At 39.1% G+C, this 24,401-nt stretch overlaps 1 protein-coding gene across 1 annotated transcript in view; it reads right to left on the bottom strand.

The window, feature by feature from the left end:
* Window positions 1-558: 558 nt before the first annotated feature.
* Window positions 559-24,401, bottom strand: part of LOC132285642 (probable alpha-mannosidase At5g13980) — a 46,761-nt gene continuing 22,918 nt past the window's right edge. The window contains exons 15-30 of the mRNA XM_059787838.1: window positions 22,565-22,784; window positions 22,318-22,457; window positions 20,844-20,918; window positions 20,629-20,688; window positions 20,466-20,537; window positions 6,741-6,788; window positions 6,490-6,609; window positions 6,243-6,308; window positions 4,172-4,284; window positions 3,942-4,026; window positions 3,322-3,432; window positions 3,139-3,234; window positions 2,738-2,785; window positions 1,111-1,179; window positions 801-1,016; window positions 559-727 (exon numbers count right to left, since the gene is read on the bottom strand). Of these exons, the coding sequence (XP_059643821.1) occupies window positions 719-727; window positions 801-1,016; window positions 1,111-1,179; window positions 2,738-2,785; window positions 3,139-3,234; window positions 3,322-3,432; window positions 3,942-4,026; window positions 4,172-4,284; window positions 6,243-6,308; window positions 6,490-6,609; window positions 6,741-6,788; window positions 20,466-20,537; window positions 20,629-20,688; window positions 20,844-20,918; window positions 22,318-22,457; window positions 22,565-22,784 (1,548 nt within the window). The 3' untranslated portion in view covers window positions 559-718. The remainder of the gene's footprint in view (window positions 728-800; window positions 1,017-1,110; window positions 1,180-2,737; window positions 2,786-3,138; window positions 3,235-3,321; window positions 3,433-3,941; window positions 4,027-4,171; window positions 4,285-6,242; window positions 6,309-6,489; window positions 6,610-6,740; window positions 6,789-20,465; window positions 20,538-20,628; window positions 20,689-20,843; window positions 20,919-22,317; window positions 22,458-22,564; window positions 22,785-24,401) is intronic.

The raw sequence follows: 24,401 nt of genomic DNA on the forward strand, positions 1-24,401 counted from the left end.
ATGGCTTTCTGAAGAGCAGAAATTAAGACTTAGGGTATGGTTATTTGATTTAATTCTCAGGTTGAGCAACAACGCCTCTAATGCAAATCTGCAGAAAAATCCCACAATCGTTTATCGTCCTCGTGTGCTTTTTCCAACTCTGTCTAGATTATTTTGGCAAAATGTGGTTGTAATGTTCAGCCTACCTTGCACTCTGAACTGATTTCAGAGGAGAGCTACAGATTGATGCTTTGCTGTCTCCGTTTACGATACATGTAGAGGAATGCTAGAGTATTCTGCACAAGTGCAGATCAATTCAACAAGATATTGTGCTTGGTGTTTGGGGAGCAAGAGGAAACTCAAGTAATCATTCACTCACTTATCCTTCCCTCCAAATCTTCTTTATTTATGGAAAGATTGTAAAAGCCACTTTATTTTCCTTGTTTTTCTGATCAATGTTTCGCTCCACCACAGAGAGAGAGAGAGAGAGAGAGAGAGAGAGAGAGAGAGATGTCAGTGAAGGGTGTGAAAATGACAAAAGACCTCTAACCAACGGCTCTGCTATAAATCCTGAATTACCTTTGCAGCTTCAGTACAGGGTTATTGGCCATAAAAAGTACAGTAATTTGAGCCGCTGCCGGATGATTCTGTTCGGAGAGAAGCACACAAGCATCCAGTATCAAGAAAATAAGGTCTTGTAATAGCAGCTAACGGGTTAAATTCATTAACCCATCTGCAATCAGCTTACCTGAAAAATAAACCAATACATCAATCAAAACAATGCATTTGAAATTTGTTGAGGAATCATTGAAGTTTCTTACCTTAATTGTAGTGACCATTTTGTTAGTGAATTCAAGAACAAAGGTTCGAATTTCCATCGGGGCAAGTTCCACCACCAACTTTATAGGATCTACAGGGCCTCCTCTCAATATACTGGGCTCATCATGGGAGCTTTCTACTTTCCAAACCAATCTTTTCTTCTCCATCTCTACTCTTTCTTGATTAGCAGATAAGCTCATTTCTGTAATTTTACTTATCTAAAAGCCCGGGGAAAAAAAAGAATGGTTAAACAGTTGAGGTAAAGCAGATGATAATTAAAGAGTGATATATCATGGTGCATATTGCTTCTACCTTCTTATCTGTGAACAATTTTTTCAATTCTATGCTTGCCATGACTGAGAGATCCTTGTCCTCTCCAATCTAGAATCACATTCCAAAAGAGAGGTTCAGAATACACGACTCTGGATTGGAAAAATAAAAATTTTGTCACCAATGAAATTTTATGGTGAAATTAGTCACTATAGTGCATAAGGTTTAAGAACAATTGGTAATAAATAAGAAACACTCCAATGCCAAATGGACAGTTTAAAAATAAAATCAAAGTTCACCTAACGCCCACCAGAATTACATATTCAAATAACAAGAAGCATTATCAAATGATACAATAGCAACAATATAAACGATTAGTTAGTCTTGTTGGTTTTCTAATCAGAAGTTAAGAGCATATGGAGGAAATTCAGCCCATATTGGCCAAAATATTCCTCTCATTGAAGTGAATCTTTGAAAAAATACGTCAAAGAGAACAAATTCACGATATGTGTTGCAATAATACTTTGAAACTTAACCAACCAAGCAAAATCATTTTGATTAAAAATGTGGAACTGCTAGAGAATTGGCTATCCAAAAGGAACATGGATTGAGGCCATGAAGGAGGACAAGATTGCCACCTATTTAACCTAGGATATGGCTTTACAGACATGCCAACTGGAGATGATGATAGATGTGGCTGATCTAACTAGTTAGGACAAAGGCTTGCTGAGTTGAACAAAGTTGAGGATTGAATAAACGGAATTCACAAAAGGATTATGGTAACACAAAAGATAAACAATGAAATTAATTTTTAAAAAAGTATCTAGAAGAAAGCCTCCATGCTGAGCTGTCACAGAAAACAACTAATAGATGATGGTCACTGGCATCGGCATGGAACCTACAGAGAGAGGGATCACAAGAGATCCAAAAACAACCGTAGGTTTAGCCACCCCGAGATAGGAAGTACACTGCTTCAGGTTGCATAGGACAAAGGCTTGCTGAGTTGAACAAACTTGAGAATTGAATAAACGGAATTGACAAAAAGGATTATGGTAACACAAAAGATAAACAATGAAATTAATTTTAAAAAAAGTTCTAGAAGAAAGCCTCCATGCTGAGCTGCCACAGAAAACAACTAACAGATGATGGTCACTGGCATGGAACCGACAGAGAGAGGGATCACAAGAGATCCGAAGACAACCGTAGGTTTAGCCACCCTGAGATAGGAAGTACACTGCTTCAGGTTGCGGAGGTCTTGAGATTTCGTCATATCCCTGTGGCACAATGATTTACCCTAGTACTTGCTCGATTCATATTGGATGAAGAACTGCATGTGTCCAAAAGGATCACTCAGATGCTCAAAGAGGCCAGCATACCTCCTAGTTAGCCCTGAAAATGAAATAGGTCTAACCCAAAGCCATAAGGATATATATGAATTATTCAGATTGTTTGCAAGACTTGTACCAAAAATAATGACGCAAAGACCAAAAGGTTGTGCAAGTGAGGATATTTTCATACAAATGTAAAATATAATTCTGCAGAAAATAGTTCTATTTCCTCCGTGAAATTTACATGGTATTAGGGTTCAACCAAAATCTTTTAGTTGATAAAATTGAGGATACTAGGTTTTCTACGTCATAATGTGGAAGGAAAAAATAGATAGAGAAACCTCATATAAGTGCGCCAACCGAAGAAGAACTTTTCCTTCTTCAAGCTCCTGCAGGAAAGAAACCAAAAAAAAATATTATAGTTCTCTTTTCTTTTCTTCTTCTTCTTCTTTTTTTTTTTTTTTTTGATAACGGAGGGTGCCCAACCCCCCCCCCCCCCCCCCCCCCCCCCCCCGCGGGCCTCCTCCTCCCTCTACGGATGGGACTATCTTCGGATACCCAAAATCACCCTCAAAAACCACAGGTTTCTGATAAGCCCAAAACGGAAGCTTAACATTCCTAGGAATTTATCACAAGACCACTGGGTCATGGCCAAATGCCTTGTGCCAACTCAGCTATCCCGTGGGATTCATTAGTTGCTTAAGCAATTTTACAGTTACTTTACAAGATTACAAATGCATACCTGGAGGGTTAGCATTGCAACATTATCTGGTAAAGTGTAGGAAGGGTCTATCCCTGAAAAGCTTGATACTTGAAAGTTACTCCATTTATCCCCATCCTGCAAAAATAATTTTCAAAAAAATGATGTAAGATCTAACTGATTCACCATTCAAAAAACAAGACAACTTCAAGGTCTTTCAGTCACCTGCTCAGTGAAGGCTAAGAGAAATGGAGAATATATCTCCTGACCGGAAGACCGACGCCATTTAGCTCCCTCTCCTAGGGGATCAATTCTGAGATAATACTTTCCTTGGATCTATAAGTGCCAATCAAGCAAATTAGATATGACTGTTGCAAAAGACTTAAGTTCATATGATTGGTAATGCAAAGTATTTCACATTAATAAACATGCAATAAGAATAGAATGGCTAATATCTTGAGTGTAAATGCTGGCATATGGCCCAGATGTGAAGTGAATGACCATGAAGTATAAGAAATCGCATGCAACAAGAACATACATAGCGAAATGTCCCAGTGGCACCACCAGTCAGTGCAAAACTTATGAAGAGATGAGTGTTTCAGATAGATAAATGTAAAAGTGAGATTTGTGAGTGTTAGTGTAGATTGAACAGCATTATTATTTTTCAAAGAGCACACCCCAACATAGAAATGTAACCTAAATACAAAATGAATGTAAAATTCAGCAAATATAAAAAACGGTAGGCTACAGTAATGCGGACAACTGTTTTAAGATTCAGCAAATATAAGAAAAAGTAGGCTACACAGGAATATGGTACTAAGTGTTGGTGGTTTGATTATGCTTACAGTTAATCCCTTGCATTCATCAAGCACACAAACTGTTTCGTTTAGTGCCTCTGCAACACCTCTAGAATCATCACGAAGCAATCTCCTACGCAACGGAAAAATCCAATATATCTATTTTAAAACTTTGTGAATTGCTGATACCAATTATCATGATCTCTATTATTTGGTAACATAATATTTAACAGAAAAATATTTGGGGCACAAGAAGCAATGTAAAGGGAAGAACAAACCTATGGAGCATCAGCTCCAATTGCCCATCCCTAATGCTGGATCCCCCCACAGATCTATCAACCAAGACAGAGAGCTCTGTGCTAACATCTTTCATATAAATTCCAAGATTAATCTGAAAGTAAAACAAACTAAAGATACTAATTAATTTGCATAGGAAATTCCATGAAGTTCTTCAACAACTGTATGGTGAACAAAGAGACAAGAAGATATAGTTGTAACAACAAAAAATAAAATAAAATAATACTTTAATCAAAAACAGCTATTTTGTCCATGGAATATCATCACATCTTTAAGAAATAGTGAAATATTTAAGAAGCAGTTATTACATTTTCACATAAAATTTGATAAGCTTTTCTTATATAATTTTACACAAAATTCAATCATTAGGGCCATGTACAACAAAAACAACTCAGACATGCACCAGACTTATAATCTAGGAAACATCATCAAGCGCATGGTTTGAAACACTAATGATATTAAAATGTCATTAACTTCTAATGGGCAAAATTGTTGGGATTATTTGCCTTATAAGCGAATAATTGATTTTGTTTGACAGTTTATATTAATGAATTTGTGTTTTATTTAAATAATTTACATACAAATATGGTGAATGCTTGTATTTAGGGCTGCAAATGAACCAAGCTGTTCATGAACAGCTCGGGCTCGGCTTGGGCTCGTTCATTTGGTAAACAAGCCAAGCTCGAGCTCATTTTCCAGGCTTGTTTAGTAAACGAGCCGAGCTTGAATTGTGAGCTCGGCTCTCTAGCTCGTGAACAAGCTCATTTATTAGGCCCAATCTATGTTTGATTTTTCAATTTTAAGTTTAAGCCCATATGCCCAAACACACACACACACATATTTCAAACCCAGCTTTGTTAAGGCCCAGGACAATTACTTATAACATTATCAATTATAAGCCATCAGATTACCATGAATCTAGTGGTTTTAAACAATCCTATCAAAAAGATATTAGGTCTCTTGAAAACCTAAATGGCCATCACACCCCAAGCAAGCAGAAAAGAAATCAGATCTCACCCACAGTCCCACATCCAAGCAATATCCCCGTCATCACACCCCAAGCAAGCATCATCTCCATCGTCACACCCCAAGCAGAATCTTCATCGTTCCCTCAAATCTCTGTATTTCTCCCACTCTCAAATCGATCAGCTTGGGTGATGTGGAACTCTCTTATCTCTTTCTCACTCCCCTTCCATCTTTCTGCAACTATGGTGACACTTGTGGTTGAGATATCAGCGGTAAACCAAGAAATCAGTACGATCAACCATGTGTATACACATATTTGTATATGTATATAAATTTGTATAAAAAAATGTATATATCTGATTTTACATATATATTCTCCCTATTTACACGTGATTGTGCGTATAGATGTGTGATTTTATGAATATACGGGCCGAGCCCGAGCAAGCCTCTGAGTTTGGCGAGCCAAGCCCGAACAACCCAAAGCTCGGCTCATTTGCAGCCCTACGAGATGAATCAAGTTGTCCTTAGATTATTTAATGTGATTTATGTGCATAGGAACCCTTAAAATCACTCCTATTATATTCTCATATCAAGATTACGTCAAGGAGAAATTTAAGGGTTCCTATAATAATATTCTCCAACACTGTCCAAGAAGTACATCAATATGATTAAATAGCTAGTACCATGAGAAAAAAGGTCATCATGCTTCTTCCAATATCATCTAGAATTTGAAGTTACTTCCCGCATTGTGACAATGATAGACTCTGCAAACTACTGCATGACATCAATTCGTTTTCACAAGAAATTACTAGTTTTTACATGTGAAAAGGTCTCATAAATTATTACCATAAAACCAAAATCTGAATCTACTCATTAAAATTTTCACTATAAGCCCAATGGTATAACTTCTCCATCCTCAAAGAGGAGGGGAGGGGTTTGAGCCCAGGTGTGGGCAAAAAGTGTGTGCGTGGGGTGTGAGTGTTTCTTGACAATGTAAAAAAAGAAGATGATTTGACCATTAAAAATAAGAAAAATTATGAATTGAGGAACAAGAACTAAATAGTTCTAACTATAATAAAAACATACGGGGTAATAATTTCCTGCAACAGGTTGGTTCACTTCAAGGTCCCAGTCAGCTCTATAATCTCGAATCTGTCAAATAAAATAATTTCTTTTAGTCACCACAAATTCGTTAATCCCTCCATGTTTATAGTAACATGCATACACTGTAAGAACTATTTAAGAATATGCTGGCAGTGTCAACTAATTAGTGAGGAACATCAAATTAGCAGTAAATGATAAAATAACTTCAAGATGTGGTTCTGCAACATACCCGCTCAATGAAATCACGTCCATTAGAATCCGTGTAAAACGTCTTATTGCTTTTCATGGATGTTGTAATCTGGGTTACAACCTCTTTCCCAATTCCATCATCAATAGGTATGGGACCAACCTACAATTCAGAATATTGTTGCTCAAAAGAGCTCCAAAATGAAACTACAAACTCTTTTCTGTACATTTTTTTTCAGGGCCACTGAGAACTTATGCAAACACATAAATAAAATTAAATGAAGATTAACTTACAATAAATTCAACTTCAGCATGCTCTTTTCCCTTGTACACTCTCGTGATCTGCTCATGCATGTAGAGTTATGTTAGTGAGAATGTCAAGAATGGAATTTCTAGGAGATCACAGTCCCAACATATAATATTCTTCTAGATCTCTATAATTTCCTGAGATTATAAATCTACATATGATCCTGCTCATTTACTCAATGGCATCTATATTGTCCAAGAACCACTGCATCAAGTTTTATCCAAATAAAATTCGCATGGATAAAAAGAGAGGGAAAGAGAGTTATGAAACATATTTCTTGAGCCAGAGCACACAAGTTGTTTATCCACAAGGTTTATATACGTCTAGGATTTCGGGCGATTTAGAGTTTTAGCATTGCCGACTTTGGATCACCTGAACTAGGATTTCGGCGAAGGCTAGGGCTTCAGTTTATGTTCATGGAGGGCCAAACATCCTCCCATCAGCCCATGGGAGAAGGGGGGTCCCATGAAACTTCCCCTCCTCAAACCACTTGGAGTAGCCCCTTAAATGACTCACTGTACTCCGTAGACCTTCGCGAATCTGGTGCACGTGGATGAAGGCAAGTCTGAAGATATTGTCCATATCACTGATGAAGATGCTTTGTAGGAAGTCGAATACTGGCAGTTTTCAATTGTTGGTTACTGGTTAAGGGAAGAGAACACACTTCCCATTCTTTTGAGACTTAACGCACCTGGAAGAGAATGTTGTGGAGTATAAGATCATTACGTTGCAAAAGGGAATCTTCATGGTGCGGTTTGATAATCAATCTGAAGTTGACAAGATTTTGAAATGTGTGCAACCGTATCAAGGTCATCCTATGATTCTCAAGCGGTGGAATAAGAATGTGAATTTGGAAAGGGATGTTCCGGGATCAGTTCCAATATGTTCAACCTTTTGATTTGCCCATTCATTGTCAAAACCCCTCTGTGATATCTAAGGTCTGTTTGAAATTTGCAAAGCCAATATTCTTGGATGATATATCAGTCGCAAGGATAAGGGAACATTCGTCAAAGCCATGGTTGAAGTAGATCCATTCTAATCAGTGTGCATGGTAATGTGTGTGTTGTTTCTATTGAATATGATTGGAAACCCCAATTGTACAAGGCATACCATGGGATCGATCATGCAGCAAAGAACTGCCCTAAAAAGGTTGTTCAAAAGGACAAGACAGTAGGTGAGTGGGTGGTTAAGAGGATAGGAAATTTGTAGTGGAGGAAAGTGTTGAAGAGGGAGAGATTCCTGTCATGAAGGTTGGAAGTGAGGGAAAGGATGTGAAGCAGTCATCAGATAATGTTGCTTCTAGGGAGGGGGAAGTGTTATCCTCAGTGGAACTACACATTGATGACAACATAGAGGGTGAGAATCATGGCCCTAGTGTGTAAGGTGGGGAAGCTGATATGTGGGAGGGAACTTTTTGAACCTACTGATGACCAGAATGGCCAAAGCTAAAGACGTCGGTGTGCAGATTTTTCAGAATGATGAGCTTATCGATTACGAGGTCGAGAGGCTAATGAGCCTGGTAGACAGAATGTTGTTGGGAAGCAAGGGAAGGACTCATTCCGAAAAAGGTGAGAGGGAGGTGCAGAGACTTATCTCATATGTTAATTATGACGGGAAGAATGAGGGGTCGAGGGAGGGGGTTAGAGGGAGGAGGAGTGGGAAGGAAAATTCATTTGTTTTCCTATGTAGCTACGCATTCTATCATGGAACGTCCAGGAACTCAATGATCCGGACAAGAGGAAGGTGGTGAAGTTGGCAGTTTGTAAATGGGGAGCTCATGTGGTGTGTATGCAAGAAACCGAGATTGCTTCGATGTCGAATGAGGTTGTTAGAAGTGTTTAGGGTGGAAGGTTTGTGGAGTGGACAGCCTTGGATGCTATAGGATCTTCGGGAGGTATTCTTGTTATGTGGGACAATAGATGGGCCTCTGATGTGGAGTCTTGGGCAGGAAGGTTCTCAGTGTCGTGCTTGTTCTCTTTAGAGGAGGACAGTTTCCATAGGGTTTTTACGGGTGTTTATGGTCCCACGGAGGATAATGTGCGGCCTTTGTCTTGGAAGGAGCTTGGCTCTATTAGGAGGAGATGGTCCTTGCCATGGTGTGTTGGAGGGGACTTCAGCATCGTGCGTTCTCCAGGGGAGAGGTTGACGGGGGGTAGGTGGACTTTGGATATGCAGCATTTTTCGGGGTTCATTGATGACTTTCGGTTGATTGATTTGCCTTTGGAGGGGCGTCTTTCACTGGGTCTAGCAACAGATTGTCTCCTACTCTCTCCCGTTTGGACAGGTTCCTCTTTCCTGGAGACTGAGAGGAGAAGTTTCCAGATGTGATTCAGGCGGCTTTGACAAGACCTAGCTCTGACCATATTCCTTTGGTTTTGGATTGTGGTGGGATGAGGAGTAGAAGATTCCCTTTCAGATTTAAGAATACATGGCTTCGTGCAGAGGGATTCATTGACAGAGTCCGGTCTTGGTGGGAGGATTATGGGGTGGTTGGCACTCCTAGTCATATGCCCTTGATGGTAAATTGTGGCTTTTGAAGGATGACATCAAAAGATGGAATAAAGAGGTAGTGAAAAAACTGAGAATAGATAATAGAAGAAGATGATAATTTGGGAAATTTTCACCACTGTAATGATGGTGTCCTATAGGTATTTATAGTTACAACAATAAGAGAGAGATGGAGAGATTCACTCAACAAACCTATATGAGATTCTCTCAACAAAACTATCTAGATTTCCCTTTAACCTGATTTTCTGGTTTATCCAATATATCATTAGATAATCTCTTAACACCCCCTTTCAAGATAATGGTGGAGCAAGGACGAACCAGCAACTTGTCTCTTAGTAGTTGAAAACGGGGTGCCGATAGAGCTTTGGTGAAGAAATCTGCTCTTTGGTCAACACGTGGAACAAACACAATTTTTAAAGAGCCACGTAAAACGCATTCCCGTAAGAAGTGATAGTCAATCTCAATATGTTTGGTTCTGGCATAAAGAACTGGGTTGGAGGCTAGGTATGTAGCACTGATATTGTCACAGTGAAGGATTGGAGGATGGTGTAACGGAATTTTCAACTCTAGAAGGAGGTATGTAAGCCACTTGATGGTGTATCAGCTGCAGTGTGTGCTAATGCGCTATATTATGATTCAGCACTTGATCTAGAAATAGTGGTTTGCTTCTTAGTGGCCCAAGTGATGAGGTTAGGTGTGACGTTTTGCAAATTTTGGGCATTTTTTTATTTTTTGGATTATTTTATTTTAGCGCCTCATTTTGCGTGCCACGCACCGGTTAGCGTGCCACAATGGTTTCAAGAGTGATCTAGAGTATTTCTTTGAGTTTAGAACTCTTAGAAATACATTTTGGGTCATTTTAGCATTTTTCAGATTTTTGGTCTGAGAGTTCCCGAGCAGGCCCCACGCCCGGCTTTGCGTGCCGAAAAATATTTTCTGGACTCATTTAAATGTTTTGCATGTTAATTGTCACATATGTGAGGGTACATTTGGAATTTGGTATGGTAATGGCATCTTTGTAGTTTAATGGGCTTGGAGGGGCATTTTGGTCTTTTCCTTGGTCAAAGCTTTTGACCAAGCATGTGAGGGGACAAAATTTCAGATTGTTGCACCTTTGTCTGCAGATTCCTCACCCCCATCTCTCGGCTCTCTAATCTTCTTCATCCTCCTTCCATGACTCCATTAGTGCCTACACAAAAGCTCACATTTGACATGGTTCTGGTCAGATTTTGACCTTGAGCTAAGAGAGAGATTGAACCTACATCACAAAAGCTTTCTTGTGGTACCATTTTCAGCCCCGTTGAGGCTTCAAGAGGGAAGTTTGTACCTCTTATCCTTCTTCTTCCATTGGTGTAGTCAGCTTGCATTTTGGTGGACTTTGGGCATTTCAAAAATTAGGGCTTTTGTTTTCAAAGGGGCAGAGTTGTCTAACTTGCATGGTCCTTTAAATTGGTAGTTGAATCCATGTTTTTCCCTAATTCTTACATGCTAATTTGAGGTAAATCTTATAGTAGCATGCTAGGGTTTGAAGTATGTGATGAACTATGTCAATTTGTTAGTTGTTATGTGCTCAATTGTGATATTGTGAGTTGAATTGCAATTATGGTGTGGACTATGTGGTCAATTTTGGATGAGCATGGCAATTTGAGTTAAATTGACATTCTAAGTGTATGATATGCTATGTGCTCTAAGTGTTGTAATATTACCAATATGATTACTTCATCGTCAATTACGTGCTATTGGTTGAGGTTTTTGTACAATGCATGTGAAGTTAGAATTGTGATTATGAATCAGCAAATGATGGTTATCAAAGCATGTTAAACATCATAAGCATGACATTGCATTGTCATGAGCATTGGGTGTGTTCTGAGGAAAATTTGGAAATGTGAAATGGAAAAGTTTTGAGGAAAGGTTTTTCTTAAACCCAGTAGTTAGAGGGGTACTCCTTTGCCGGCGGTGCTAATATGGAAGGTTTTACTTAAACCCGGTAGTTGGAGGGTTACTCCTTTGCCGGTGGTGCTAACTAGTTAATAGCGACACTGCGCGCGCACCCCGGGGGGGGGGGGGGGGGGGGGGACTCGGGCTCAAAATGGTAGTTGGGAGTCACCCTTTGCCAAGGACGACTAGCAAATTCTCCCTAGGGACGACGGGGGTACCAAAGTCCGGCTTGTTAGTGCATTTTCGATATGTGTTTGTGTATGGTGTGCGTTGCACAAGATATTGCATGCATGGCATCACTTCATATTGTTGATGATTGCTAGTGAGTGACTTCTTTATGATACGTGATCCCAGCCTGATCCCCATAATCCTAACCTATTCATTGATGTGTCTAAGCATGTATTTATCTACTTATTTTTAGGAGATGCCATTTAGGCAATCTCTACTGGCCTTGTGCTCACCCCTCTACATTTTTCAGGAAATGGTAAAGAAGTGGAAGAGGATCCATAACTCCGTCCTTGATTCCTTGAAGGATTTCTTTTGACAAACTTGGCATTTTGACTACATTGTATATATGACTTTTGATGTAATTGTCGACTTGTAATTCGGAGCATGTAAATTTGTCAAGTTCAACTGTATATGGCTTTAATTATGTAAATTAGAATGAATGCATCATTGGGACTCATTTTCATTTTTCTGAATTCTCCACTTATAATTTTGCCCTAAGTTAGCACTTGATGGCCATCCTTATGTATTTTGTGGATGAAGATGGTATTAAGACCAATTTGTACCTTTTGTGGTCTCATTAAGATTTTCCAATCCATTGATGTAATGTCCACAATATTAACAAAGGAAATGTTGTAATCATATTTAGTTTATTACATGGATGTTAAGGTATCGTTATTTTTATTTAGAAGCATGAAGACATGATGTAAAATGAGGCCATGAGGCCATTTCTATTTAAATTCTTTACATGTATCATTGGGATTTATCATATTCAAGCTTTATATCAGGTCCATAGGGTGTTTGGGATGAGTTTTAGACTTAGTTTGTATCCATGGTTAATGCCAAGGAGGTACCCAAGGTCTTAGGCACCCTAAACAGCATTTTTGGACCATTCTGGCACCCACGAGCGCTCCTAGGTCCATTCACGATCGCTCGTACTTCAGGCAATGAGCTGGGAGCTAACCACGATCGCTCGTAGCTCTGGGATGATCGCTCGTACTCCTGTTCATCTGTTGGACAGTTTTGCAACCCGATTTTGTTACAGCCATAACTTCTTCATTTTAAATCCAAATGGGTCCAATTTGAAGGCTTTTGAGTCAGCTTTCCAATGGTACAAATTTTATTTTCATATTCAATTCCTACCAGGAGATATTCACATTTTAATGAGATAGTGTCCGAAAATCACCTAAACCGAGATGGGGTTTTGTGGAAAAACCATGACCAAAGTCCTTGGAACCTCATGGGATGTTATGAAATGATTGTAATGGATTTATTGGACCTCATTTGACCTTGTTTGAGTCAAATTTCTCTCCTTACTTGTGAAATGACCATTTTGCCCTTATTGTCATATTATGTCCGTTTTGACCTTAGCTTCCGCATTTGCTCTTGAATTGAGTCTTATGAGTTCTTAGAAGGTTTCATTGTTGTCCTAGAGGTGTTTTTGACCCCTAAGGACTTCTTCCTTTGCTATCGCTTCCGCAATTCGGATCCAGATTTCGGGTCGGGTTCGGGCTTTCTGGGTTAATGCACTAGGTCATGGGATTCGAGCCGTTACATTAGGACCAAAGTAAACACACAAGCCAGTAGTAGAGCGTCAATCATCTTGAGAACCAGCCCAATTAGCGTAGAAAATCCCCTCATATGTTCATCATGAGATTTAACAAGATGCATGCCAAAATGAGGAGTGTTCGTGATGTACCGAAGAATCCTTTTAACGGCAACTAAGTGAGTCTCACGTGGCTGATGCATGAATTGGCAAACCTGATTCACAGCATATGTAAGATCTAGGCGTGTGATGGTGAAGTATTGCAATGCACCAACGAGACTACGATAAGATGTGGTCTTAACAAGGTCACCAACATCATATAAGGATAATTTAGAACCAGCAACAACGGGGGATAAGCATGGTTTAGCTAGAAGATAATTAACTTTCTTTAGAAGGCTGAGAGCATATTTTGTTTGAATCACTTGCATACAACCAAAATCACGGTAAACTTCAATCCCCAGGAAGTAGTGTAGTGACCCAAGGTCTTTAATCTCAAATTTCTTGTGCAGTTTGGTGAGGATTGTTGAGATGAAAGCATTACTGAACCACTGATGAGGATATCGTCCACATAGACAAGGAGAATAGTGACATCATGGTCAGCATAGCGGAGAAACATAGACGCATCAGTTTTGCTTTGAATCAATTCGAGCTCAAATAATGCAGCACTAAAGCCATCAAACCATGTTCTTAGTGCTTATCGCAACCCATAAATGGATTTGTGAAGGCAACAAACATGATTAGGAAAAACCTTGTCGATAAAACCTGCTGGCTGCTTCATATAAACTGTTTCATGAAAGATGTCATGTAGGAAGACATTTTTAACGTCAAGTTGATGAATAGGCCAGCATCGATTTATGACAAGAGAGAGGACAAGTCAAAATGTAGGGGTTTAACAACCGGGCTAAATGTTTCATCAAAATCCAGCCCATATTGTTGATGGTAACCTTTTGCAACAAGTCTGGCCTTGTGTCGTTCTATAGAGCCATTAGCATGTCGTTTGATCGTATAAACCCATTTGCATCCGACGACATTCTGGGCTTGAGAAGCTGGAACAAGCGACCAAGTTCGTTGACGAAGAATGGCATTAAATTCATCAAGCATTGCAGCTCACCAATGAGGTGATTTGGATGCTTCAGTATAACTTGTAGGCTCGTCAACAAGAGAAGGAACCACACTTTGGAGGCATCTTGGCAGTTGGTGTTTGCTTACATAACCTGTAAAGAGGTTCTTAGGTTGAAGAGTACCATCACGAAGTCAAGTCACCACGGGATGTACTGATCTGGCTGGGTCTAATGGCGGTTGGGTTGAGTTAGGACATGGTAATGAGTCAACATGGTTTGTAGCACTAGGCTGTGAGAAATTATCCAGATGGTACAATTGAAAGGCTAAAGGCTTGCAGCTCACTTGGTAGCGAAAGGATATACTCAAACATTTGGGGTCGATTATTTTGAAACCTTTTCTCCAGTTGCTTGCCTTACTTCTATTAGTGTTCTTTTATCAGTTGCAGCTATTCAAAATTGGCCTCTATATCAGCTAGATATTAAAAATGCATTGAAGTTTACAGGGTTTGTTGCTCAGGGGGAGTCACATCTGGTGTGTCAACTCCAAGGGCATGGTTTGAAAAATTTAGTGTTGTGGTGAGTAAATACGTATTAAGGAGAACTACATCAGATCACTCGATTTTTTGAGACATTGCAAGAATGGTACCATCATCCTAGCAGTTTATGTAGACTATATTGTTGTGACAGGGAATGATAAATGTGGTATTGATGACCTGAAGCAATTTTTGAGTGAGCATTTTCATATGAAAGACTCAGGCCGATTGAGATATTTTTTGGGGATAGAGGTAACAACATCTCAGGAAGGAATCTGCATATCCCAAAGGAAGTATGTATGTGATTTATTAAGTGAGACGGGGACGCTAGGAGCAAAACCGACTGATACTCCCATGGATTCAAGTATAAAGTTTAGTCCAGATGAGGGAAATCTTCTTGATGATCCAAGAAGATATCGAAGACTTTTTGGCAAATTAATATATTTGACTGTGGCGAGACCAGACATAACCTTTGCTGTAGGGGTGGTAAGTCAATTTATGCAGCAACCCAGACAACCTCATTTGGATGCAGTATATTGTATTTTAAGATACTTAAAAGAAGCTCCTGGTAAAGGACTTGTCTTTAAGTCCTCTAAAAGCACGGATATTGTTGGATTCACTGATGCTGATTGGGCAGGAAGTCAAGTGGATATGAGGTCTATATCTGGATATTGCACATTTGTGGGAGATAATTTAGTATCATGGAAAAGTAAGAAGCAAAATGTCGAGGCTAGATCAAGTGCAGAGGCAGAGTATAGAGCAATGGCCCATCTAGCATGTGAAAGGATGTGGGTAAAATCTCTTTTACAAGAGATGGGTTTTTCCATCAACAAGCCTATGAGAATGGTTTGTGATAATCAGGCTGCTATGTACATTGCTAGTAATCCAGTGTTTTATGAGAGAACTAAACATATAGAGGTAGATTGTCACTTTGTGAGAGACTTGGTGATGAGTAAAAGGATAGCTACTACTTATGTGAGATCCAAAGACCAGTTAGGAGAAGTATTTACCAAGGCATTGGGAAAGTCTCAATTTTCGGAATTATGTAAGAAGTTGGGAATGATAGTGTTAGCATTTATGATACCACGATTTATGGAATAACTTACCATAATAGCAGAGATTTGTAGTCAACTTTGGAACATGAAGTGTATTTGACAAAGTTAATGAAGGAGTAACTGATATGTGACCCTTCCTAGCAATGATAGATGGAGAGCCATTCGCAAGGCGGACCTTGCGTTGGCCAGAGCAGATACTATAAGATTGGAAGAGTGAGGACATACCAATCATATTGTCTGAAGCACTAGAATCAACGATCCATGGTGTTGAAGATGTAGATACGCTATGTGCAGACGCAATAGTACCTGAGTGGGCATAAGTGGAGGTTGGCTGAGATGATGCCTCCATTTGGTTGAAGAATTGCTTGAACTTGTCCAAATCAGCTTGAGTTAAGTTAACTGTGGCAGAAGATGTAGAGGCAGGGTTGTCAGGAGTTGACAATGAGACTGGTTGTGTAACAGACTGTGTAGAGGATCGAGGCTGTTGTTTTCGTTGCGGTGGACGTCCATGTAGAGCATAACAACAAGATTTGATGTGACCAATTTTTCCGCAATGGTCACACTGTCCACGTCGTCGTCCCAGAGGAGGACCGGTGGTAGTGCTCTGAACTGACTTGGATGGTGAAGTTCCTGAATGGTTGGGAATCCGAAGTGCCATAGCAGAACGATCAACAAAAGCAACACCTAATGGATGAGTCCGGCGGCTCTCATCTGACAACACATAGGAATATGCATCCTCAAGAGTAGGGAATGAAGATAAGCCCAATAAATGAACACGAGCATACTCAAACTTGTCGTTCAACCCGGCAAGAAACTGCAAAACTCGATTCTTCTCCACAATTCCTGCATATAAAACTGCATCATCTAGATCCTTCCAAGAGTAGAAGGAATCATAATATGACATCTCCTCCCAAATAGCACGAAGCTTGGCGATGTAACCTGAAACTATCAAGTCACTTTGAGAAATCCTGGTGATATCTCGCCCCAGTTGGAAAATTCGTGCATTATTCTGCCTCTGAGAATAAGTGCGTTGAACTGAATCCCAAATCTGCTTAGCAGTCTTCATAAACATATAGCCAACAACTATGTTTGGTTGCATCGAATTGACTAGCCAAGACATAACCAGAGCGTTATCTACAAACCACTGTGGATATGCCTTCTATGACTCAGCTAGCTCTTTCTCAAAACCAGTAATATAGCCAATCTTGCCTTTGCCACCAATGAACATCTTGGCAGACTGTGCCCAAATCAAATAGTTGGAACCATCCAACTTCACTGCGGTGATTTGAAGTTCTGGATTTTCTAATGAGTTGGTGGGAAAAATGGCACCACCACCCACAGAACGTGAGCCAAGAGAATTAACAGTCGAGGACCCTGAATCTACCATAATCTGTCACACGACAATAAAAAGAACTCCAAAAAACACCACAAATTCTGTTAATAAATCAAAGGGTCTCCTCAGACCATTAACAATGTCTCCTCAGACCATTCCCAAAAAATCCAAATACATACCTTTTTTTTAAGGAGCGCTGCCCGCTTACATATAGCCAGACAGCCTCCTCCTTAATATTCGGAACCTCTTTGTAAACTAATTTTTTTTTTTTTTTGGAATTGCGTAAAACTTAAAAATACCTATTTTCGATCACAAAACAGCAACACAGAAAAACATGAGGGGGAGTGTTAGGTAATATTATAATTAGTCATAGAGTTTGGGGTCAACATGTAAATACTTAATACTTGTAAATATATATATATAATTCTGTAGGGTTCTCTGTATTGAGAATACCCCCAAATATTGCGTCTCTCTCTCAACAAGCTTAATTTCTAGTAATTGGCTAAATTATTGTACTGATTGCATGTCTTGGGTTCCTATATAAACCCACATGTCCTCACGTCCAAGAGATATACAAGAATTCTTCTCTTCTATTTTCTTGCTCTTATTTACAACACAGAGAACACTAGGCACCCCACAATTGATTCTGGAATCCACACACTCACTAGCTATACGGACATAATCAAGAATTAGACGACATCCTACAAAAGCATTATGAGAATCCGAAATGATATAGTCCAACACTTCCTTCAATCTCAATGCCAAAACCTTAGCAATCAGTTTATAAATGCTCCCCACCAAGCTGATAGGTCTAAAGTCCTTGACGTTCGACGCACTCCCCTTCTTTGGAATGAGAGCAATAAATGTCGCATTCAGACTCTTCTCAAAGTGCCCCTGAGAGTGAACAGAAGTGAAAGTGCCCATAACCTCCCCCCTCACCACCTCCTAACTGTCAAGAAGAAATCTCATAAAGAAACCATCCGGACCTAGGGATTTATCCATGTTACAACTCTTCTAGGCCCTCAGAACTTCCTCTTTAGAAAAAGGCCTTTCCAAATTGATACCGTCCAACTCAGAAATGCAATAAAAATGCAACCCCCGGAGCAAAGGTCGCCAACTCTCTGGCTCCGTGAACAAACTCTAATAAAAAGAGGAAACTCCCCTACATATGTCCTCCTCCTTGGAGAGAAGCACCTCGTCCACCGTAATCTCCCGATATGGTTACCCCTTCTTTCTTTTTTTTGATAAATAAAATGTATTAGAAAGCGTTCAAGAGGAGAACTCATCCTAAGATAAATACAAAAAACCAAAAAAAAAAAACATAGAGCCCTATGGACCCAAAGAACCCAAAAAGTTCACTATCTCATCTAGAGATGTACAATTTCTTCCCATTACCCAGCAAAAAAGGGAACTAATAATAGAAAATTTCATCGTCCCAATGGAGGTTTCCTCCCCCTCAAAAGATCTTTTGTTACGCTCTTTCCAAATGCTTCACCAAACACAAAGGGGAATCACCCCCCAACAATCATGAGCATGAGGCCCCACCCTTTGGCCCCTCCAAATATCAATCAACTCCCTTGAAGACCGAGGCATAACCCAATGAATACCAAACAAACCAAAAATAAGGCTCCAGCAATCATAAGCCATAGGACAATGCAAAAAAAGGTGATCCATAGATTCTCTATCCTTCTTACACATACAACACCAGTTGACTATGATCTAAAATTTTACCCAAAGCTGCAGTTCAAACAAAAAATGCCACCCTGAGAGGAGCCTTTGAACGCCAAACCGTCTTCTACGAGAAACTAGTTCCCTGAAAACCAGCGAGGCAAAGAAAAAAAGAGCGAACATCAAACCTACCCTGAGGAGAAGGCTTCCAAACCAAGGAATCAAGCCCTCTACCATCCACATCCTGTCTATACAAAAGATCCAACAGGCCAAGGACATCCTCAAGTTCCCAATCCTGGAAAGATCGCCGAAAACGCACATCCTACGTAAGCCTACCGTTATCAAGCCGATAACAGTCAGCTACTATAGCATTTCTATCCGCAGCAATGCTAAATAGTCTTGGAAACAACTGGGACTGGGGGACATCCCCACACCAATAATCCTCCCAGAACCTAATGTCCTTGCCCTCCCGAACTTTGAATCTAATATGCTTAGACAGCTCATCCCAACCCTTACGAATAGCTTATTACACTCCCACACTGGCAACAGATCTCACCGGCCTAGAAGACCATCCCCCTCTTTCCTCCTCAAAGCGGCACGCTATAACCCTTCTATAATCACTCTCCAACCGATGAAAGAATTTCGTAATTCTGTCCCCTTCCTTAAGCCACAATGCCTTGGATTTCTGCCTGCACGAAATTTCCTCCAATATAGCAAGCTCAGCAATTTCTACCTGACATTCAAACCCTTCTCTGAATCAAAGCCTCATCATTGGCACCCTCCCCTTCCTTTCGGTCAATATCAGCAATTTCAGCAAAAGCACGATTCTTTCTCCATTCCAGATTCCCAAAATCCTCCTTGTTCCATTTTTTAAGGTCCTCTTTCAGAATGGGGGTAGACCTAGATGGTATGTGCCTGCTTCTTCGATTCTGCAGAACAAAATTTCAGTTCAAGTACAGTTGCAGAAGAGGGGTATTTAGCTTCTTGCTGTCCTTTTGTATGAAGCATGATGATGAGGTTACCCATCTGTTTCATACATAGATGAGATGCACAAGAGGTTAGGAGCTGGTTAGGTGGTGCTCTTAATTGGTGTTTACCAGTTGCTAAATTCTCTATTGGAGTTTGCTGGTTGGTTTACACAAAGTTTTATATGTAGAGCACTAAATGCAAAGCTCAAGGGTCAGTTTCACAGCAACTTTATCTCATATTTGGACTGAAAGGAATAACAAAGTTCATGGAATTTTTTGTAGAACTGTGCTCAGCTACCTATGGGTATCTTTTGGGCAGTGTCAGATGTACTGAGCTTGTAATTATCTGATTTGAATGTGTGATCATTTTGTTTTGATGTTTGGAGGCTGTTAGCTTGTCTACACCTTCTTTCTTTTCATTTTGTTAGATTTGTACACCGAGGGTATGCCTTCACTTATTCTCTTGTACATTATTGTTTTTTTCCCCTCTATTAATACAATATCAACTAGGAAAAAGAAAACATATTTCTTGCGCCATAAACTACTGAATTGCATAAACATGTTACTTTCTACGGTAATCTTTCAATGGTCAGTTTCACCACATAAACATCATGAAGAAGATAGTATCTCTATCATTAAATATTTTATCATCTCAATTGCTTTCTACAAGGTATGGACACATCACAATCAAAATGCAAGTTACTTATCAGAAGAAAAAAAAAACAAATAGATGTTGCTTTGATTTGATTAAAGAAGTATCTTTCATTAATATATGTAGTATTCATTTTTTTAAATACAATGTCATGATTCTACTAAGAGAAGGTTTCAGAAGAAAAATACATGACGGATTTCAATTCTAATCCAACAATGTAATGACCTGATATATCCATGAATTAATCCTCTGATGAACTTCATCTAGTAGCGGTCCTCGCAAAACTGTAAATGGCATCTGTAATTTCAAGAAACGGCTCCTTAGTTAATTATTGCCAATGTTTTTCTAACTCACGCATGCAGTAAATGCTTTGAAATACATCACATACCTGTCCTTCGGATGGAATGGAGAAAGAACCATTTGGACGAAAAACATATGCTCCAGAGGCCTTTAACAAGTACAAGTCACTTGTTACTTTAACCGTTAATGTTCTCATATATTAACTCAAACTGAAAATACAATAGTCAAAAGAACAGGAATATCCATCGGTGAACCAACAATGATGCAAAATAAACTTTAGACAAAAACAAAAAAATTAAGTACCTGAAAATACTGGGGATCTTGACTTCCGTCATAGGCAGCATAGTAGCCGTATGATTCCTCTAAAGTTGCTTCGACCTTCAATTTTAAACTAATACTAATTTAGATGCAAACAAACTATTCTTTTAAATGAAAAAGAAAAATATTCTACATATGTTTAGACATTTGAAAAAATAATAATTATAATCATTCGTGTTATGATGGGTAAAAAAGAAAAGGTAGGACATAATAGAGAACCTACCAGAAGAAATACAAGAGAAATATGCAAAGGCTTGAGTGAGAATAAACACTCGTTCACAGCTTTGGTATTTATATACTAAAAAGAGCACATGTTAATATTACAAGAAAGGAAACTGAATAAAATCATTGCATATTCTATGCCTAGACATATGTGTAAATAAAGTTAAATCCCATGATTTTAGCCTATCATATCTTGGCTAATATGATAAGTTACATCCATAATTCTAGCCTATCATATCTAAGCTAAAACTCCCCCTCAAGTTGGTGCGTGGATAGTTGAGACGCCCAACTTGGACAATGCATCCTCAAACATGGACTTCATACACAAATAGGCAACGACCATGTTTGGCTGCATTTAATTGGCCAGCCAAGACAAAACCATGGCGTTATCTCCAAACCACTGTGGATATATCTTATCCGACTTAGCTAATGTCTCCTCAGACAATAAACAATCAACAATGTCTCCTTAGACCATAAACAATCAACAATATCTCCTTAAACCATTTTCGAAAAGTCTAAAATATGATCTCTTTTTTAGGGTGCTTGCCTTCTAACCCCAAAACTCAAACTGTTAGGTAGTGTTACATACCCACCCATATAAGCCCATGACTGTCCCCATCCAAATCCGATGTGGGACAAGAACCTCTAACATTCTCCCCCCTCCTGAACTTACAATACCCTCGTTGCGGTCGGAACACATTGCTTTAAGGATTGGGTCTGGCTCTGATACCAAGAAGAAATACGTAAATGCTTGAATAAGAATAAACACTCATACACATCTTTGGTATTTATGTACTAAAAAGAGCACCGGTTAATATTACAAGAAAGGAAACTAAATAAAATCACCGCATATTCTATGCAAAGGCATATGTGTAAATAAAGTAAAATCCCATGATTCTAGCTTATCATATCTCGGCTAACACAACCAAAAGAGAGAGAGAGAGAGAAATAAAAGAAAAGGAGAGACAGAGGCTGAAATAAAGGAACTAATCATAACAAGATCAAAGAGGAATCACAACTTGCAAGGGTTTCTGAGGTGGGGATATTAAAGAAAACTACCATTTTTTAGCCACGTTATAATTTTCAAGGAATGAAAGTTTAAGCAACAATATAAGGAGCTTTTGGATCTTTGGGAGGCCCAAGGCCCACCTTGGCTTCTGTGTAGCTCCACCATTGATACAAGGATGTAAGATCTCATGAATTGAAAATAAAGTAAGTTGCCAACCCAATGACATACCGAGCTTCTGCTATTAACGTAACGAATGAGTTTCCCTTCATTTCCAGAATAGATAAGCTTCAAATTTCCCGGCCCCACTTCTATAGTGTCATTCTGACTCCCAGTGGACGTGTATACTGTTTCTCTCACTAAAGTAGCAGCTGCGTCATAAAGCAGGACAGGTTTAAAAAAACTACAATTTTTGGAGTCAATAACTACAAAAATAAAAGCAAGAGTAATTCCAAAATATGGCAATTAAATAGCTAACCTGCCTGCTTGGCACTTGAGATGATGTAAGTGCTGAAACCAAGAGGTGGAACAGATGCTGTAAATGCAAGCCAATACTTGGGGGTCACACTAGGGGATTCACCCACATAGGCAGTAGTATATTGGTTCCTTAGGCTTAAAGAGGCATTAACTAGAAGTAGAAGCTGCGATTCAATTTCTTTTCCATTTGAATCATGAACAGTAATATTCTCATTGATAACCTGCAGGAAGTACACTATGTAAGATGATGTACGAAAAGTTCAAAACAAATTGTTTAAAATTATTGTCTTCCAGCAGGGAAACAAATGATGAGTATGGCTAATATATTTTTTGTATTTATTAAATGAATTTCTTTTCTTTAAAGGTATATGCAGTTGATAAATTCATCATGACATATCCACCCGCATACATACAAGCATATATGCATGCACATATGAAGGATTGGATGGCACGTAAATTACTCGTAAGGTGGAGAACAAGAATGCAGGTCATTGGTGGATAACAATTCTGTGCTTCTTTGAAATGATGGGAAGTAGCTTTTTTTTTTTTTTTTTTTTTTTTTTTTCAGAGGAAAGAAAAATAGGACTCCATTTTCTTGAAACCAAACTGGATATAATAATCTTATATATTTGATTTCATGTAATGCTAATTCTTGAATAAAAGCTTTCTTATGATAAACAAAATGACATGCAGCCATATCCAACAGAATTAGACTATTATTTTCTACTTTTTCTTTTCATGGAGACAGAGCCTTAGAATTTCCTCATCTGATGTCCTAATTGAATTTCTCTACTTTCCATCACGGACACAATGCTTTATCTTTTTGAACAACACAAACACAATTCAAACACAAACAACTTTGCACGTCTTTCACATCTGCCAAAATTTACTGACTAATTATAAAGGGATACAATTTTCTGTTCCAAACAGTAAATCAAAGCCGCACAATTGCAGGTGGCAGCAGTGAATTCAGATATCAAGAAAAGAATCAGCATTAGCAGGAAGGCGAGGACAGCTGAGGCATCAAACAACAGATACTAGTAAAATTTCTATAAAACTTGTTCTGAGATAATACATTCTGGCTGAATCGCTATAGCTCATGTTGGAAGATGTTAGTGGTGACAACTAATATAATCCTATAGTTGTTGCCACATTTAGCTCCTTGATTTTAGGGATTTGATTATTATGATTGTTGTAAGTTAGGAGCAGATTGTAGGGTTGTGTTTAGACTTTTGTTTTCCGTGTATAGTTTTCCTTCTTTCCCATTATTCTTGTACAAGATGTAAACATATTGGAGAAATACAGAGAAATTTTCTCTCTAAACTTACAACATGGTATCAGAGCAATAGCGTGAGAAAGAGAGAGAAGTTTCACTGGTGTGAGCGATTACCGCTGACCTGTTCTCGTTGCCTTCCTATTCTTGGTGTCCTGGTATGCAATTGCCATGGAGAACATCCTAAGGCCTCGATTCTTCACACCATATAGACACAGAAACATTGTGTGTGGTTACCGCTAAATCTTCTGGTTCTGGTACAAAACCACCCATTCCTTCGACTGTGACAATTCAGCATGATAAAATGAGTGCGCAGATGACTTCCAACAAACTTGATGGGACGAATTATTCCGCCTGGTCCCAGTTTGTGAAGCTGTACATCACAGCAAAGGGAAAGTTGGGGTACTTAAATGGAGAGAAGAAACATCCGGCCAGGTAGATCAAATGATGAAAGAGTATGCTCAGAAGCTATCCTCAAAAGATGCTTCCTTTAACTTAGTCAATGAAGGTAACTTTGGATTAGCATTGAGCACTTCTAGTCATGCTGAGTCATCTTGGATAATAG

Source organism: Cornus florida, unplaced genomic scaffold (assembly GCF_030987335.1).
Source record: "Cornus florida cultivar Cherokee Brave unplaced genomic scaffold, ASM3098733v1 CherokeeBrave_3.0.0_Hap2_Chr11, whole genome shotgun sequence".
Lineage (NCBI taxonomy): Eukaryota > Viridiplantae > Streptophyta > Magnoliopsida > Cornales > Cornaceae > Cornus > Cornus florida.